The sequence below is a fragment of the Lissotriton helveticus genome, chromosome 2_1 (assembly GCF_964261635.1).
Source record: "Lissotriton helveticus chromosome 2_1, aLisHel1.1, whole genome shotgun sequence".
Taxonomy (NCBI): domain Eukaryota; kingdom Metazoa; phylum Chordata; class Amphibia; order Caudata; family Salamandridae; genus Lissotriton; species Lissotriton helveticus.
In genome coordinates this window covers 1,157,378,027-1,157,397,764 of record NC_136059.1, presented here as the reverse complement: position 1 = coordinate 1,157,397,764, position 19,738 = coordinate 1,157,378,027, and the positions used below count along the sequence as shown (strand labels likewise).

The following is a 19,738-nucleotide window of genomic DNA, read 5'->3' as shown; positions in this document are numbered from 1 at the left end:
GCTGAGTACCCCAGGGCTCCTCCTTGAGCCCAAGCCGCTTCAGTGTCTACATGGTCCCGCTCGCAGCCATAGTCAGGAATCACAGATTTAACATTGTCTCGTATGCCAACAACACCCAGCTGATCCAATCCCTCAACAACGAGCCCACAATTGCCAGAAACAACTTCCACGAAGGGATAAAGGCTGTCGCTACCTGGTTGAGAGACCGGTGCCTCAAGCTCAACTGAGACAAGACCAAAGTCCTCATCCTGGAACCCAGACCCTCTGCTTGGGATAACTCCTGGTGGCCTGCCATGTTAGGAACCGTCCCACACCCACGGACCACGCACAAACCCTCTGCATTATACTGAGCTCCTCGCTCACAATGAACTGCAAGATCAACGCCATCTACTCATCATGCTTCCACTCTCTTCTCCTGCTTCGAAAGACCTTCAGATGGAACTCTACTGTGGCCAGAAGGACGCTCACCCGTGCACTCATCAGCAGCAGAGTCTACTATGGCAACACACACTATGCAGGAGTCACCCAGAAACTCCACAGGAAACTACAGAACGTTCAGAATGCCGCAGCCAAACTGGTCCTTAACATCCCACGCCGCCGCCACATCTCTGAACAATCTCTGTGTGGAGAAGTGTGGCTCAATGGTTAGAGCGGCAGACCCTGATGCAGAGGTCTGGCCCGGGACCAGGGTTCAATTCCCACCTCGGCGGGTCTTGGCCTCAATTTCCTCAGACCTGATAATTCTCGCCTCGGTGCCTATTATAATCATGGGTCCCACTCTGCAACTCTGGGCAATAGCTTGCTTAATCTCCACAACGGCCCCAACAGCGCTGGGATGCCTGGCTTCACCTTGGGGGTGCCCAGTAGTGGACATTTCACAGGGAAAAGCCAGGAAGGGTTCCACAGCGGTATGCGTTACAGCGCCAGGACACCCATGGGTATTAGTGCGCTTTACAAGTACAAATTACATTTACATTACCTGTGAGAACTCTACTGGCTCCAGTCAACAAAAGAGTCATATTCTAGCTACTCACACATGCCTACAAAGACCACAACGCTACACCAGAATACCTGAACCACCGCCTCTCATTCCACGTGCCTACTAGACACCTCCGCTCCACCGAACAGACTCTTGCCACCAACCCTCGCATCCACAAGAACAGGACCTGAGGAAGATTCTTCTCCTACCTCGCGCCAAAACCTAGAACACCCTGCCTCTCCACCTCATGCTATCTCCTTCGCTGACCCAATTCAGGAAGGATATCAAGACCTGGCACTTTGGCTGAACCGCAGCTCCCATCAGGACCAGCAGCCCCCCCACCTCCCCCCAGTGCCTTGAGACCCTCACGGGTGAGTAGCTGCGCTTAACAAATACTGATTGATTGTTTGACTGAGGAACCAAACGCAGCCCTGAGAAAAATGCTCAAACCAGCCCCACTCCCCTTGTCTCCTCATGCAATCTTTTTCTTTACATGCATCCATTATCTGTCTCTCATATTCTCCGCTCCCATTTCTTGCATAATTGACCAATGAGTGTATTTGACTCTTCTGCACCTGTGGCTAATAGATGCCCATGCTTACGTAGAGTGTTGGGGACTGTAGCCATAAGATCCTCACCAGAGCAGGAAGACCGTACGTGAAAGGGAGTGTGATGCCTCACTGACAAACGCAACCTAGGTTACAACCCTATATTGCATGGCTATTGACTTGTGTAGTATTTAGTTGTGCTGTGAGATTAGAGAACTTTCTTTTACAAAAGGATAATCATGGAGTGAACAATACATCATTGCGTCTATTGTTGGCAGTTAAGTTCTGCACTCTTATCCCCACACTACCTCCCTAAGCCGCTTGTGACTGTTCTACCTCGCTACCCTGATGGTCAACTTTGGTAAGAGTTGTGCTCCCACCCCCTCTGCCTGAGCTGTCTCTTAGTTGCCCGTAGGCGCTCGTAATCCCCCTCACACCAATGGACCACGCACAAAATCTCTGCATCATCCTGGACTCCTTGCTTTCAATGAATAGACTAATCAATGCCGTCTCGTCCTCTTGCTTCCACATGATCCGCCTCCCTCGTAAGATCTTCAAGTGGATCCCCACTGAGTCAAGGAAAATGTTCACCCTTGTGCTCGTCAGCAGCATACTCGACTACGACAACGCACTCTACGCCGGCACAACCGGGAAACTCCCAAACAGCCGACCATCCAGAACACCTCTGCCAGACTCATCCTGAACATCCCACGCCGAAACCACATCGCCGGCCACCTGAGAGACCTTCACTGGCTACCTGTCAACAAGAGAATCACCTTCAAGCTTCTCATGCACATCAACAAAGCCCTCAACAATGCCGGACCAGCATACCTCAACCACTGCCTCTCCTTCTACACTCCCACCAGACATCTCCGCTCTGCCCAACTGGCCCTGGCCCCACGGATCCACAAGACCACGGCTGAAGGAAAATCGCTCTCCTACCTCATAGCAAAGACCTGGAAGTCACTTCCTCTGCACCTCAGGCAATCACCATCAATGCAGATATTCAGAAAGGACCACAAGACCTGTCTCTTTGACTAAACCACAGCCCCCAGCGCCTTTAGACCCTCACGGGTGAGTAGTAACGTTGTATACGTTTCTGGTTGATTGAAACACTTTCAGCCCAGTGGGTTAAACTGAAGCAAACCAGGCTACACATTCTAAAAAGCACACATTTATTCTGTTAAATGACCACATGAATTCCCAGCGAAAATCTAGCCAAAAGTTGATTGGATGAGCATAGGATGATGCCTGCTCCTCATGAATCGACTCCTCCTGAGGCTTCAGTGTTTGTCCCTGCCATGGAGCATGGACCTAGTACAGCTTCCTGTCTGGGGCAGGTGTCCTTCACTGGCATAGCGCTCCTGCAGGTACCTTTTTATTTTTATTTTAAATTTTGCATGCACTCTACAAGAGTGGATGTATTTGCAGTCCGACCCCCCTGCCCCACCCCAACCTCATGTTGCTTTTCACCCCGTCCTTCTCCCGTTACCTGTAGGTGCTTTCCCCTTCCTCCTCCCCTGCAACTCCCTCATGCTGGTTTCTTCTGCCCTCAAAACATAAAATTCGAATTGATTGACATGACAATGGTTGTTTTATTAGTAACACCTACCAGACATTCAGCTATATAGAACCAGACATGGTGCCTAGTACTGTAGTGTTCGGTTGTGCATGAGCAACCTAAACCACAAACATTCATAAGAGTTGGTTTGTGTTTGCTAGCTTGCTCATTGCAATTATTAAGCACATTGTTGGTATTGTGATTCATACTTACTATGAATACACGGGGTAGCCGCAGTAAAACTGCCATGGGGCTGAGTAAGCCTAGCGGGACACTGGATGATTTTATTGTAAAGACTAACTTGGCAATTGATGTTGAGATTACAAAAATGCAAAAGAGGGTGTCAGAGCTTGATGCGCCACGTAGGCTCTCACAGACTTTTGCCCATTCCAAAAAATCTTCTTTGGGGACAATTGCGTCTGCTGTTTCGCCACAACATGTTTCCTGCCCACCCCCACTGTTAATTCAGGCCGATGTTCACCATGCTCCCCTTTTTCTTCAACCAGAGCCTACACCCATTCTAATTGCTGTGCCCCCTAAAACTCCCGAGGGAATTGTGCCCATTGGGCCTGGGACTGTCATTACTTTGCCCAAAAAATCCGACCCCCCTCCCCCCGTAGCGAAAAATAAAAACAAAGAGGGACCAACGTTAAAAATAAAGAAAAGCTATGCGAGGTCTGCCTACGCCCGCAAGAAAGCTAAAATCGCAAGGTTGCAGTTTTTTAATAATAGACGAACACTACCTACCACGGGGGAGATTATAGAAGCCACAAATGTGGATAGCCACCTAATAGGGGGGGGGGGGGTAATGAATACAGCAATCTTAATGTACTCCCGGACCCGACTTTAGGGCCTTCTCCCACATATGATGAGAAACTTACAGAGGGAGGGCAAAGTAAGTTAGGGAGGGACAGAGACAAGAGGAGTGATGACGAAGATTTTCTCAAAACAGTTTGGGTCACATTAAAACAGTTACTGTCACCGCTTGAACTCAGACTGTCACGCATCGAGAATAATCTTTTAGAGATGGATAAGACCTTAGTCTCCCTGGCCACTCTTAGCCTGAAGCAACTGGAAGCAAGTTTTCCTCGTATTGCTGAAGGTACTCACCAGGATGGTGATGATGGTATCCACCCGGCCCCAGTGACTGACGTTAGTCCCCCTGCCCCTGCAACAGTGCCCCCTGTTTTTCCTGCACCCTTACGTAAACCCACTCCAATACCCAAACCCCGGTCTAAGCTTAATGCTTTAGATCTCCCCTCATCAAAACTCTTAATACCAGTGACAAAAGGCCCTGAGGACGCGACTTTACCAAAACCAGTCCCTAAGGCTGCCAATAAGCCCAATAACATTAATATGCCTCCTATTGTATCTATAGCCAATCAGCACCATGGTCGCCAGAACTTTCGTGGGGGTTATATTGATCTCCCTCCTGACGCCGGACCCTATGTTGTTGTATTGGCTGGTGTACCAGCACTTGACCCACATTCCATGGAGACCCAGTGGTCCCTAAGGAATAAGGTGATTCACTGGCTTAATGTCAATAGGCAGCTTCCTAACGCTCTTAGGAGTAGGGTACTAATGGTTAGGAGAGTGCCATGGGTGGGTCCTACATATAAATCCATTCCTGGCGACTGTATAGTGGTTTCATTTGCAGACCCCCACACAGCCCAATACATTAGTTCATGGGGCCCAGGTGATACTGACCAATCCATTGTCATCAGACCACTTACTTTTTTCTACCCCCCAAAACAGATTGTCGAGTCACCTGGGGCTTGGTCAATAGTTCGCAATCGAAGGCGGAAAGAACACGGGGATGGTTGGCAACCTATTAACAACTGGTGGGAAGGAGCGCCCACTAGGAATAGGTTTGAGTGCCTGGATCAGGTGGATTGACTGGGAATGAGTGTTGCTCCAATTCTTACCAATGCCCATAACCCCCAAATGGAAACTGATTCTAGTGAAAAGTTAATGCTTAGATCCCAAGTTCCAAGTCACATTGGGCTAGACTCAAGCCCCCCTAAACAACAAGATCTTACTCCCCAGGTTACACGACCGGTAGAGCCTGCACACTCGCAAGAGCCTGCACATTCGCAAGATCTGAAAGGCATAAAGGGGACTGGAGGGCTTCATCCCCAGGGATGTAGAAACCCAATGCACTCTCTTCTTTCCTGGAACGTAGCAGGCCTTGGTAGTAAGATCACCCACAAACCTTGGCTGGAGATTGTTCAGAAGTATGGCATCCTCTGTCTTCAGGAAACTTGGCTTACAGAGGAAGCCCACATGCTGGGCTATCGAACCTTTCACTCTCCTGCTGTGCCTTCAGCCAAGGGTCGTAATAGAGGGGGCCTGTGTACATATATCTCGAATGTAGGGGATGTAAAAGTTTGTGATTTTCACTCCAGTCAGTATTTCCAAATTATATAATTTAAATGGGGCACTTCGCAAAGGGTGGTTCTTGTGAACTTTTATAATAACTTGCCAATTAGCGAAGTGGAATCAAATATGAACATTATGATCCATCATATCCACAAACTGAGAGAACAAGGTACAGGGGATCACATAATGTTGTGGGTGGGTGACTTCAACTGTACCATCTGCCCGTTTTGTGAGTTAGGTTTGTGCGGCCTCTCAGATCTCAGGGAGGATGGTCCCTTGCACTTCTCACACACCAACATGGGATCTCTCCTTAATAATGTTATATTTACCTTTGACCTCACTTTTATTAACCAGGCATGCTCCCCCCCGGTTCCCTTTGCCCCAACGTACAATGGAAGAGGTTGTAAAACCACAATTGATTTTGCGTTGATATCACCAACTCATCCTGACTTTATAACCTACTGGGAAATTGGGGATGACCCTATGAGCGATCATTATCCCATCACCTTTGGGGTAAAACTGCTGGGGGATAAACCACACGAACCGAGCAGGGTTTCATACCCATATGATGTTACCCTAACCAAGACTAACGGGTACGCAATTAAATGGGAGAAAATGAATCCAACATCCTTCTTCCAAAACCTCCTATCCTCTTGTCCCACGGACATTCTTGCCTGCCTAGAGGAAGATACTGATCCAAAGAGCATTATGGCTGCATTTTCTAACATTCAGCGTCACATAAAAAATGCACTTACTGGAACTATAAGGATAATGGGAGGCATACCCGTGGGTGGTTTGACTCTAGATGTACATCCACACTGAAAAATTTAAAGAAAGCTCTGTCCGCTGACCCAAAAAATAGGGTCCAAATCCACCAGGCGAGACAAGAATACAAGCTGGCTATTAAACAGCAGAGGGCGAAACTGAAGAAGGAGGCCTGGGAAGCCTTGGGGGAAGCCGCTAGGAATAAGGATAGCAATGCCTTTTGGAAAGTTATAAGATCCGTCTATAATTTAAGTGATAGAGATAACTCTGTGGAAGTAGCTATGGGCAGAACATTACGGTAACCTCTATTCTAATAATATTCAGGGGAATGCCTCGAGCCCATGCAGGGCGATTTCACCTGTAGATAATATAACACAGGGTAACCAGCTAACTGTCTCTCCAGCATCTCCTTACCCGATTGAATTGGTATTTACTACCTCAGAAGTTGAAGAAGCCCTTAGGGAAAGTGCCTCAGGTAAAGCCCCCGGCCCTGACCACACCCCAGTGGATGTTTATAAATCTGAGCCGCATTTTTGGGTCCCTTTGCTTACAAACGTATTGAATATGGGAAATAAATGCGGGTTCGTCACCACCTGGTCGGATGCAATTGTGGTTCCCATATTCAAAAAAGGGAATAGGGACGACCCAGCTTGCTACCGTCCAATATCGTTATTGGACGGACTCATGAAAGTCGCAGGTAGGATACTTCTCAAGAAAATACACCACTGGGAAGAAGAGAAAAAGGTCATCTCGGAGTTCCAATATGGGTTCCGGAAGGGACTAGGGACACTTGAGCAATGTCTAAACTTGTCCCTATTAGTCTCTAAGTACACGAAGGCTAAGAAAGGAGACCTATTTGTAACCTTTGTCGACCTCAGCTCCGCATTTGACTGCGTGGATCACGCGCTGCTTTGGTCGACATTGGAGGACATTGGGGTGGACTCAACAATTCTCACATTTATAAAGGAATTATACAGAGATGCAGGGGCCAGAGTAAGGTTCGGGACTAAGGGGGAATGTTCTCAAAAATTTGCCATAAATAGAGGAGTGAGGCAAGGCTGCATACTCGCGCCATTGCTTTTTACCTTTTATATAAATTCTATTGCGGAGAGTTTATTAACCCTGTCAAGCGATTATCCGGCTGTAAATGGTAGGCCCGTACCCATTCTTTTATATGCCGACGACGCGGCAATCATGTCAAGGACAAAAGTAGGCTTGCAGAGAGCAGTAACCGAATTCTCATCCTATATGGGTAAAAGAAACTTGAAGGTAAACATTTCGAAAACTTTTTCAATGTCCTGCTCTCAAAAGACCAATAGACCCCCATGCTCAATATTTCTGGACAAGCAAAACATTGCTTTAACAGACACATTTTGCTATCTGGGAATTGTGTTTGATAGGCGGGGAAGGTGGAAACATGCAGTATCAGCAAGGAAACTTGCTTTCACTCGCGCCATAGGTGCTTTCCGAACCTTCGCAGGCAAAATTGGGGGTAAACCCATTGAAGAAATGATACAGATCTACCGGGCAAAGTGCATATCCACGGCCATGTATGGCGCTGGCTTATGGGGTTTTGAGAATGTGTCCTCTTTACAAACCTGTGAGAACATTTTCATTTGTTATCTGTTGGGCGTATCAAAAACCACGTCGACTTTCATGACCCACATTGAGACTGGTGTCAAATATCTTAGCGACAGCATAAAAATATCACCATGTCTGCTTTGGCATAAGATTTGGACCAATGAGGAGTGTTTATTGAATAGAAACCTCATTAAAGACTGTATGGTTCTGGATGGTGTAGCAAAAATCAAATGGCTGCGACATGTACAAACGATGTTCCTTAACATTGGACACCCTGAATTTTATGATGACCCAGAGAGTTTACAAAGCATGACTAGGCTGGCCCTTAAAAAATCACTAATTACACATCTGGAAAGTGCAAGATGGGACAGGGAGAAACTTAAAGGTACAATCCTAAGCTATCAGCAAATTACCCTTACTGAGGGCTTACAATCGTATCTTGGGATTGAAATAGCACCCTACCCTCGCATGCTCCTGACTAGGCTGCGCCTAGGGATTTTCTTCCGCATGGTCACTCTACCGAAACAGAACGATTGGACCTCGCTGAAACAAATATGTCCATGTGACGAACATTCAATACAAAGCAATATTCACATCATGTTCTTTTGTAAACTGTATATTAGCCCCAGGAAACTATTTATTTTACCACTACTTAAGCGCTGGGGGATAAGAACTTGTAAACTTGCATATCTGAAATTATTGCTTTTAGAAGATAAGGATATTATCTTTGCTGTTTCTTGCTTTTTGAAGTCAGTGATGAAATTTAGAAATTCAATGTGTTAAGTAGTACATGTCAGTATTGACCAGCAGAATATGAGACTCTTTGTTTAATGATCGCTTGCAGATCTTACATTTTAGAGAAATGTTTTAACTATTTTTTAAATTTGTTTAAATTGTTTTAAAATTTTCGTGCATAAACTGTACTTGTATGCTTTTATGATTTTCTTGATAAAATCGAATAAAGCTTATACTTGAACTTGAACATAAGAGTTAAAATTTGAAATGATCGTAATAAAAATAACAAATTAATTTTCTACAGAAAAAGAAAAGGCATTCTTAGTTTTGTTAATTCCGAGAAGCTCAAATGAATCATTGTTCTCAAAAACAAAGCTTCAAATTTACGTGAAGTACTTCGCCAATTGTGTTCATATACTGAAAACGAAGATTCCATATTCGTGTTTAATAGAAACTAGATCCAAACTTGGCAACATACCCTAGACAATATCTTGAATGCTTCGATGACACAGTTACCAAATGCATAGAGAAATCATTTTCACAAGTCCATTTCTCAGGAAATAAGTCAGGCAAAAAGAATTCACTGTAATACACTACAACACATTTTAAAGCTAGCACTCTCGAAGGTCCGCGATGTAAAGATCAGGAAAAATACAGAAATAAAACATGACATACAAGAAAATGCTTGGGCCTAATTGATACATGTCATCTCATCAAGAAATGAAAGACCTTTTGGACTCTGTTCATATCAAACGATTAGCGGGACATCATCATGAAGACCCTCTATAAATCAGCTCTTAATGTCTTATTTGAACCCTTGTTAAGACTTTGTATCATACTCTGCCATCACCAAGAAGGAAATATCAAAATTAATAAAAAAAGGTCTTGTTCTTCTAAAGCTGTTGGCCTAAATGGAATACCCGTAGACTTGGTTAAACTTGACGTCTCTTTCTGAAGTTCATTACTGGAACAGCTATTGTACAATGTCACCAGGACCGGGCAGGTTCCTACTTCATGGAAAGGTGCAGTACCTCATCCTATCTACAAAAGGAGACCCAAATAAGATCCAGCCAGCTAACAATTAACAGCTCTCTTAGGATAATTTCATTTTTAGATGACGTTTACAAAGTGTTAGTCTCAAGAGCTCAGTGGCAGAAAGAACCTAGCTATTAAGTCGAAAACATCTCCCCTTCTGGTTTAATACAGTAAATACAAGCACTCCAATCTTTTACACCTCTCGCCTTTATTTTTATAGAAAATGGTTTATAAATATATGTCTGTGGGAGAAATCTATTTGTCTTGAAGAAGGTGGTTCTAAATGTTGGGCACCCACCGAAACGTGTTGATGCACAAGTGGAACTATGACAAACAGTAGATGTTGGCTATCTGGAAATACAACGTATATTTAATAATACCAAAAACAGCATAGTATTTGTAAAGAAAGATATGCTTGTCTTAGGTTTTCTCCCTATGAGTGAAATGTTGTGATTTTTTGTTCATGATTGTATTTTCAAACAAGAGAAGATTTTTTTAATGTATTTCTAATTGTTTTTAAATTGCAGATATATCTTTGGAAAAAACCCATAGGTTCTATTTTGCGATGCCTAGACGAATTCTAACAACGGTTTCTTATGTTGGATATTATTTTTATCGAACTGAGCATTAAAGATCCTTTAAACCGTTACAAGTGTGGTATCGAACTTCAGTAGAATTGGGGGTCAAATCAAAGAACTGGATGAGATTGAAAGGCAAGAGGTGTGAAAGTTTGGAGTACTTGTTGTATTTACTGTATTGAGCCCCCAGGGGAGAACTTTGTCTCAATAGTCTAGTACGGTGCCCTGTCGCCTTGGATGGTGGGGTTCTACTTACCTTGTTCAGCTAGAACATGGGCCAGTGTAAGATTCTTGAATCTGTCCTTCCGCAGGGAGAAATTGAGGGGTTGAAGATTTAAAAGGGTGAAGGCCTTCACTCTTTATCAGCACTAGGAAATAACAGGATCGCACCCAGTTCCAATCTCTGAGTATTGGAGAGGTCTCCAAAAGAACTCCTTTTTCCAAAAGAGCTTGAATATTCTTGCAGGAAACTGGACATATGGTCCTCTGAAAAGCCAGACTGATGTGGGGGAAAGAGGCGCATAAAGGAATGGGAGGGCATAACCACATTGTACTATATGCAAGACACACCTGTCGGATGTCATCACTCATGAGTGATCCTACCTGCGACAGGGTGGTTGTGTGCCTCTAAGGGCAAACTAAAGGTACTTGGATGCTGGTGCTGAACTGGTCAGGAACTGTGAAGTTCACTGCCCTGCTGAGCTGGATAGTCTATGAAGAATCGCATACCCTGTCCCCGAAAGGGCTGTGTGGGAACGGTGGGCCTTGACGCCGTCTGAAGGTGAAACCCCTAGCGATACCGTGAAAGGAGTAAATTGTTGAGGATACTGCCTTGCAGGTATAGAAAGACAGAGGGAGCGTGCAGTTGCTCTACTCTCTTTACTTGAAGACAAAGTCAGCCTTCTCGCCAGACAGGCAAGACCCATCAAAAGGCATATTTATGACGAATGTCTGAGCACCACCCAAGAAGCCCATGGATCTCATGCATTCCTGGCGCCGGAGCACCAAGTTAGTGGCAACCAATCTGGCTAAGTAGCCCATTGCATACCAGGTGACATACTTGGTCGCATCCTGGCCATCTTTAATGGAGCTGGTTAAATTGCAGGTAATATCCCTGCTCCTAGTCTGACTGACAATGCATGGGAGTACCTTCAAAGCAAACAGCTTGTGTTAACTGATCCTAGGATGATGGTGGTGGCAGGAAAAGTCATCTTTACAAACTTTTACATTATTTTCAACTCTCTCCCTGGAGGTAGTGGGAAATGAATTAAGATTAACCCTGCTGGTGGCGACCTGTACTACCAGGCTCGCAGGGACAGAGTGTTGCGTTTTAAATGAAGGGTCCTAAAGAGCAGGTGTGTACCAACAGGCTACCTCTCTATTTATGGGTGGGTAAGAGCAGGGTTTGATCCACGTGCCCATGAGTGTGTCGGCCTAGTTGAATGACAGCAGGAGTTCAGCTGAAGATTGTTTGGGTTGTAACACTTCCCTGAGGACATTGGTTTTTACATCAAGGGATGGCAACTGTAGATCTAAAACTATGCTTGCCCATCAAATTACCAAGACAAATTAAGTAGAATATTTTGCAAAAGGGCCATGGGAGAGACTAGTCCAGTGTCAGGGGAATTGTCCAACCCACTTGCCTCTTGTAGATCCATATAAAAAGTATTAACGTCATATTGTGGGGAGAATTTGTCCCCACAATCACCAAATGGTAGTTGGCCCTGGACTGAGTCCAATTTGAAAATGAATGTGTTGGAGCACTGGAGGGCAACTCCAAGGTAAAGGCACAGATTTGTCAGAGGCAGAATGTATAGGGTCTGGGTGCATAGCAACTGAGCTTAAGCGTGGCTTCAGCCAAGGTAGAAGCTGATTCAGCAGGGAGTCAAATAGAACTATGGGATTGATGTCCTACTCTGGTATCAGTGCTGGCATCAATATTTCATGAACCACCAGTGAACGTGGTGCTGGGCGTCAAGACCACTCCAGAGTTGGACCTGAATCAGGTACATGAGGCATAGACAGCACGGAAGGCAGATGGAGCCAGCAGGGTGCCAAATATGCATTAAATGCCCTGATCTATTGCGGCATCACTGACGGACCCAGCTGTGGAATTGGTTTCTCAATAGGGGACCAAGAGCGAGACCTAGGGGCACCTTGACATCCTCGAATATTCCCAGACAGAGCACGACAAGGCTGGGACAAGAACTGCTTTGACTTTTGTGATGATTTTTTAATTTAGACTTCCCAGGAAGTGTCTTTACACTACTTACCTTGGAGCTCGGAGACCTACTGCTTTGGCCTTGTCGTCCTGGATTGCCTTTGGGTGTATCAGAGCACACTGATCGCACAACTTGGAGTAGGGCCCAACTCCAAAGACCAGAGTCACACCTAATGGGGATCTGTCACAGAAATATGTTAGCAACGGTCCCTACGAGGCTTAAACAATATAGTTTTATTAAGGGACATATTCCCTTGTGCACTAGAAAGAAATTTTGAGAAAAAAAAACCTCACCAACTGCTAAGAAAAAAGGAGGAGCTAGTTCTGATCCACATACAAAGGCACGTCAAGAAAGAAACTGATGTCAGAATGGTTAAGTGGCGCCTAGATGCAGCTACAGTGTTCACTTCTGGAACAGAGTTGATACGGAGCTGCATGATGCTACCTACTGACAAGCAGGGGCTATGCTGGAAATTCTTATCAATATAGTCTGGCACCTAGGGATATGCTAATGATAAGGAATCTGTGGTCAGAAGAATTTATCAGAAAGTGATTTCCTACACATACTGTGGTTTTGCTCTGCTCTAGCCTGTACTTTGCTCACCGATGAATTTTTCTCAACACTGTGGTTGATCTCTATTGCACACTATGGTTTAGCTAAGCTAATTTGCTTCACACGGTGGCAATGCCGTCCAACACATTTTATGCGATATGGTAGTTTAGCACCACCCTGTGAATTTGTTCTTTACGTGTGATTTGCTCTACACTGTCATTATGCTCATTGATGTATTTGGTTCATAAATTGTGATTTGCTCTGCACTGTGATCTTGTTCATCAATATAGTTTGCTTCATACTGTGGCTTTCACTTCGATGAATGTTTGCTTATTAATGTGTTTTTTGTTTGACAATGTCTTCTCTTCTAATCGTGACTGTCCTCCACATTTTTGTTTTCCCTTTCTAAAACAGCTAACACTCCCCTCTCTTGGAACCCAACACTATCAAATCAAAAAGGAAGACCTTTTGTTACCAGATCAGATTACAAGACGTAGGCAAGAACATATCAGAATGGCCTATAATATTGAATCTGGACAGCAAATCTACAAATTTAATAGGTGACGCCATAAATATCAACCTACTCGTTTTCACCATAAAATACCCATCAGTACGGATACAATATGCTTCTTCTTCACAGTCTGAAATAAGTCTTGAATCTTCTGTGGAAGAAAACTAGAACTGGTTACCATGGCCAGTAACATGAACTTCAAATACATCTTTGTGAGAATTGGACAATCATGATCTAATCCTTCACCATAAATCTATGCATTTACGGTACACAGTGTGATACTCTCAAGGTTTAAATGTCTCTATCATAACTAGAGAAAAAATAATGCTGACCATCGTAATGGATGACTTGATCACCAGGTCAAAAAACTCCGTTCCCTGTCTCCCCATCACTCACCTACCCCCTGGGCTTCCAAACAGTACAAGACTTTGCTGCAAGTATGTAGGGTCCAAAACCACATTGAAATGACTCCCTCTGTAACAGAGAGCTAAATTCAGCCAACAATACTATCATACTACTATCATCAGCCATCAAACTGCTGAAGACTGCACCTCCAAATGTTAATTACTCTTGTGACTATCGTCAGCCCTATTTGCAGCCCTCTGTGCTACATGATCCGTATGCCAACCAAACTCTTAGTTCTGACAGGATACATTCAGACATCACACATACATGACAAGACCTACACCTCCATGTTCAAAGACCACCTTATAGGGTTGAATCCACACGGGCTACTACACTAAAGCCCACTCTTTCTGCCCAGAGTATTCATATGTCTCCTGCCCACAAATGAACCGCAAAACATTTTGTCAATTTCAGGAAAGAATGCAAAGACCGCAGAGCACAATCTCCTCCTCTCTCTCTGATGCAAACCACTACAGAGCCGACCATACACACCACACCTAACCCCTCCAAATCATTCCTACCCGATTAGTCTACTACAGCAGGTACCACAGTTCATTCCATTTCCACTATCTCCAGAAACAGACACCTCAGACAAAATTAGAGATCCATTTAACCAAGTAAACCCAGAAGCAGCTCTCTCTCTGTTATTAGAGACCTAGGACATCAACTCTGACTTCCTGAATTGTAGGTCTGCAGTTTCCTATGACACGTCTTCTTTCATTAGGACACAATGCTGTTGCAGAGTGTTGGCTTGGAGGCTAGAGTGGTCTGCTTTCATAAAATGGCAATTGTGCACTTGTGTTGCGTTTCCAGGTGTGTCCTACCATGTACTCATGCTCTGAAGACTGTTTTCGTAACCCCCTAGATAAGCAGCCGTGCCAGTAATGGGTAGACGTCCATGCACATGCAATACCGTAACAGAGCATGCTGAACACCATTTCACAGCTACACATGGTATAACTTGGGTGAGAATTGCTTCAGGAGCAAAGTAAATCTGCAGCACAGCACTAGAGAACGGAAACAAAACATATACAAATATGCATAATGTAAAGAGCATTCGGTGAGATTCCTTTATGTTAATGTGATGAGCATTTGTGAGTAGCCATGTGATAAGGTTAAGCACTTGCTATCATTTATGGGTTCCGGAGTAGCGTGCTACTCGCCGAAAAAGGGGTAGTAAGTGCTGTATAGATGCAATTACAATACAATGCAATTTTCTCATGCGGTAGTAGTGCTACACAACCAAGAGGTCAAATCAGGAAATCATTGTCAAAGTGGGCACTGAAATGGGGAAAAGGAACAAACCACTGTGTCTATATATCAGTGCATAAGTCAGTGCAGGTGCATCTGTTCCCAAAAGCTTTTCTTCATTGGCTCACAACAGTTCTCAATTACCTGCCCTGATACAAGGTAAGTACGTGTTTCTTCCTACGTTACTGTACGCCAAATGGTGTTGGCATTTTAGCTGTTAATGTGTTCTAATTTATTTTTGAGAAGCCATTCATCCTTTATGAGGAAACTCATTAAAAAAATAAAAAATTCCATCCCACCAATCATTATCGATGCTCCTGCGCCCTGGCTTGCAAAAATCAAGCAGATAGAAGCAATTCAGTGTATGGTGAGCGCAACAAATAGCTACGTTCATAAGACGAAGAAAAAAGAAATGGCTCAATGGAGTGAGTTGCCATTTCTTTGCACCACCAGCACTGGCCTAACCTACCTATGGCTGGGTTACAGCGGTCCTGGGACAAGAGTGCGCTGGAGTAACGTGCTAACAGGCAAGAAGGCATTAACAACGAACGCGGGTTGAACAGAATTGGTAAAAACAATGGCTTGGCTGCTTACTTTCTTTTGGCAGAACGGTAATACTGATCCCCGGGTCACTCAGCTTGATGAAAGGAGGCGTTCCAGCCTTCCTGTCTTCTTCTCTAACCAGCAAGATGTTTTTGGAGCACACGTTACCATGGACGAGGCCTTTGTCCTCCTAGAAAATACAATGGACATTTTCAGAGCTTAAGCATTAACGACAACATTTAAAGAATTAGGTCTTCACTAGTAACTTAGGACTGAACGTTTTAGATCTCGCCTGACAGCTTCTGTCTCGATAGCCTATTGTTATTCCCCAAAAATCTAACAGAAAATACATCCACCGGGGGGCTTTTGTTCTGAGGGATTCATCACTGGTCTGTTAAATTGTCACACATATTTTGGTTTTGCCCATCACAGCAGACATCTGGCAGTGGATCAACCCATCTTACCCACTGTACCCCCTTCACTCTGAGTGACTGCAGAGAGCACATTCACATTGTTCACATCTGCATAGAAATTGTTCCATTCTCTTCAGTATCACAGCTGGTTGAAAGTGTGGTTTCGATTTTATTTTTATATTAACGTGACAGAGCTTTTTGCTTTGCCTGCACTTCTTTTTAACGTTCATATTATTAAGTGCTGTTTAAGTGGCACTGTAACAGCATGAGCCTTGAGTAATTGGTTAGGTGGTTATTTATTCTTGTCTCCTTCATAAATAAATAAAACATAATAAAACGCTTAGCACAACTGAAATGCTTCTTATTTAGATAACTTCGTTAGTAAAATGGTTGAATCACAGATTTTCTTTTTTAATTCCACATTTATTTTTTTCCAAGCATGTGGCGGCCAGGTTAGGGGAGGTTGGCCAGGTTTTAGACTGCCCAGGGAAAACACTGTCTGTTCCCCTGCTGCAAGGGTCTTTTGGGGACCAGGCTGTGATGCTGCTACCAGACCCAGCCTTTGCAGAAGCGAAAACCGGTTCAGTGACTACAGACCTCAAATTATCGGGGGGAATAAAGGGTTTATAGAGTCATCAGAAATGCTAGAAGGACAGAACCAGCCGCTAAAGATGGCGAAAAAAAATTACTTGAGTGGTGCTATCTTATAGTAGGACCCACAGATATCCACAACTGCAGTTTTAATAGGTGTTAGACCCACAGGGACTGGTTGATAAACACTCAAACTTAAACAAGCAATGAAAATGCAACTGGTCTCACCTTTGGTTAAGTTAAAGCCATTTGCTTTGCTAATGGTATTCTATAGCAAAGCAAATGGCTTTAACTTAATCAAAAGTGAGACCTATTGCATTTTCAATGCTTGTTTTTTTAAAGTCGGTATGGCCATTTGGAAGCTATTCATGGGTTTACCACACCTACCTCACGCCCCTCAACAAACGCTCAGTAACTTATAAACCATTATTCTAGTTGAATAATGTTAGCCACTGCCTGTCCAGCAGCATTAACTCTTTCTGAGGTATACGAGCTGCCATCATGCTTACTTTCCAAAAGGAACCATATCCTGCGAGATCTCCAGCTGATCATGTTTTCTAAAGCAAATCATGTTACATTTTGGGACTCATAATTTTCTGTTCTGCATGGTCCGTTGACCAAACAGTTAATACTGGCTGGAAATGTCACATATGACAGCTTCTGCTATGTTAAGAACATTTTTCTGAACCTTACTTTAAAACCAACAGCCGTTTAGGAGATGGGAAGCAGCAGCTGATTGCATTTTTATGTGGGACTCTTCTTAAAAATTGGCGTTTTAAACAGAATACTTCAAAACTCAGCTGTAAATTGTTGCACGCCGGCTTCCTTCAACTCTGGCTCCGTCGTGCGCGCATGCACTGTTTAAAGTGAAAGCACGCCGGAGCCAGAGTTGAAGGAAGCCGGTGTGAACAAGATGGCGGCACGCTGTCCACCGTCCCACGGACCTACGCATGCTGTCTGCTTTGGACAGATGGCAAGAGCAGCCATCTTTGTCCATGCAGGCACGAGCCCACGGTGGAGAATTGATTACAAAAGGTCCTCTCTGGCGAGAGCAGCACATGCACTGCTTTCGCCAGGCAAGACCTAAAAAGGGCAGGAGGGTAAAACAAAACAGGTTACAGGTGGATTCCACAGTTCTGAATTGGACACTGCAAATCATAAAGAACTGTGCCAGTAACACAAACTAAAGCAGTCTTTGCAATCCTATTCTTGAACTACAGATGCCACCGCAGAGCCACGAATTAAAAAAGCGATGTACTTTGGCAGTGCTACAAAGAGCACTCTGGGCAGGAAGCCCGGGCCTTGCACAGATGGTTCTGCTCACATGGGGACGGGTGCACCAAGAGCTGAAGTTCAGTGCTGAAGTCCTTCAGTTGTGCACAGTGCATACTGAGGCAAAGGTTCCTTGCTTTGACAAGAGACAAAGCATATCATTGCAAGATCGAAGAAAGGTAAAGAACAAAATGATCAATTTGAAGCTATGGTCTCAGAAGAGAGTTTATGATGTTGGCTGTCCAAAAATGAAACTGCCCTAAACAACGTCTATGAATGGACGTTATCTGTCCCAGGCACAACCTAACAGCGATAGAAAGTCATAAGTTGTGACTGTCCTAAAACACTGCTCATACAACAGATGATGTTAAGGAAGATATAAAAATAGCACCATCAATAAAAATCTGCTCACCTTTTATCTGTGATGGGGGTCTCAACACCATGTGTCTACCCTGTGAACAGAATGTATCAGACATTGCGAGAGGACAAGTGTCCTGAGCTGTGAGGCAAGAGTTCAGGAGACCTAAGCCTGTGCTCCTATCAGTAGAGAGATTTAACTTGTTGAGCTGACCACAGATCAGACCCAGCACTGAAGGGTCTGCTGAGTGCAGGTCATTCACTTAATTTTGTGGGCATTGATGAAAGCCACCCTGTGAAATGTAGAGCTAGGTGTGTTGAGTGCAAGCCCAGAAGCATGGCTGATGCGGAGTCTGTACTCAGCAACCCTCCAACACCAAAACATGGCTTTTACGAGGACAGTTCCTGCACCCTGAATTTGGTGAGGCAGCCTGATCCAACTTGCAATACTTTTCTGGTGCGTTGAAATGACTTCCAGCAGTTTTTGTCAAAAAAGAAGAAAAAAAACAAGGAGTCAAATGTGGAAAAATGTATAGATATTGCTCTGCTGGTTAAACTGCAGTTTCAACTGAAAGGAGTTTGTTAGTAATCTTGGCAGTGTTTGACAAATATAAAAGGCATTAGTTCTTTCTGCAAAGTTTTGGTACTCCAGTTTTGTGAAGATCCGTCAAGGTAGAGAAGTTTGGAGGGGGGTCAAAAGGTTTTGAATTACTAATCACATTGCAGCCGATTGCCGAATGTAGACAAAATGTGCCCTATAAACATACGGTTTACTTTAAAAATGTTATGTTAGGGTTTGTGCAGATCCACCAAGAAGGGACATGGAAAGAATGTTTAAGTGGTCGGTTATTTAGATTTTCAGTAGCACAGGAATTTTACTCTAAACCAGATTAAAAACTACTGAATTAAAGTGCGCTAAAATTGGCACAAAAATGGTTCTCAGCATAGGTCCTTTCTGTGGCTTGGAGGAAATCAATTCACATTTTTTGAGGTGTGCATGTTTTAATATTGTTTTAAAATCGTGTAGGGTGGGATTTGTAGATTTAATTTTTATTCATAGTTTGACAGTTAATTCGGAAGGTATTTGCGGATCAGGATGAAATGAGGATCTGAGGGTGAATTGTTAAAACGCCTCCAAAAATCTGGAATAGGTAGTTTTTTCCAGAAATAGATCAGAGTAGTTGCTTTACATATCATGCATATATCTTATCTTGTGTGGTATCCAACTCCGAATGGACAATGTTTCTAAGTCCACTATATCAGCTATCTGGGTCGCTTGCGTTCTATCTAAGCTAGCAGATTTGGTTGACTAATTCTGGCATTTCTGCCTGAACCATTAAATCTCCATTTAACCCATGGACCTGGCAGAACTTGCACATTTGTTTCTGGACTGGAACTACAAATGGATCCCATGGTTTGGCACTAGGACTCCTATTTATTTCGAGATTTCATGAAACATT

At 44.0% G+C, this 19,738-nt stretch overlaps 1 protein-coding gene across 5 annotated transcripts in view; it reads right to left on the bottom strand.

The window, feature by feature from the left end:
• Positions 1 to 19,738, bottom strand: part of JAK2 (Janus kinase 2) — a 1,231,913-nt gene that overhangs the window by 181,383 nt on the left and 1,030,792 nt on the right. For all 5 annotated transcript variants that reach the window (XM_078676001.1, XM_078676005.1, XM_078676003.1 and 2 more), the window contains one exon: positions 15,697 to 15,835. In XM_078676001.1, coding sequence (XP_078532127.1) covers positions 15,697 to 15,835 — 139 coding nt within the window. The remainder of the gene's footprint in view (positions 1 to 15,696; positions 15,836 to 19,738) is intronic.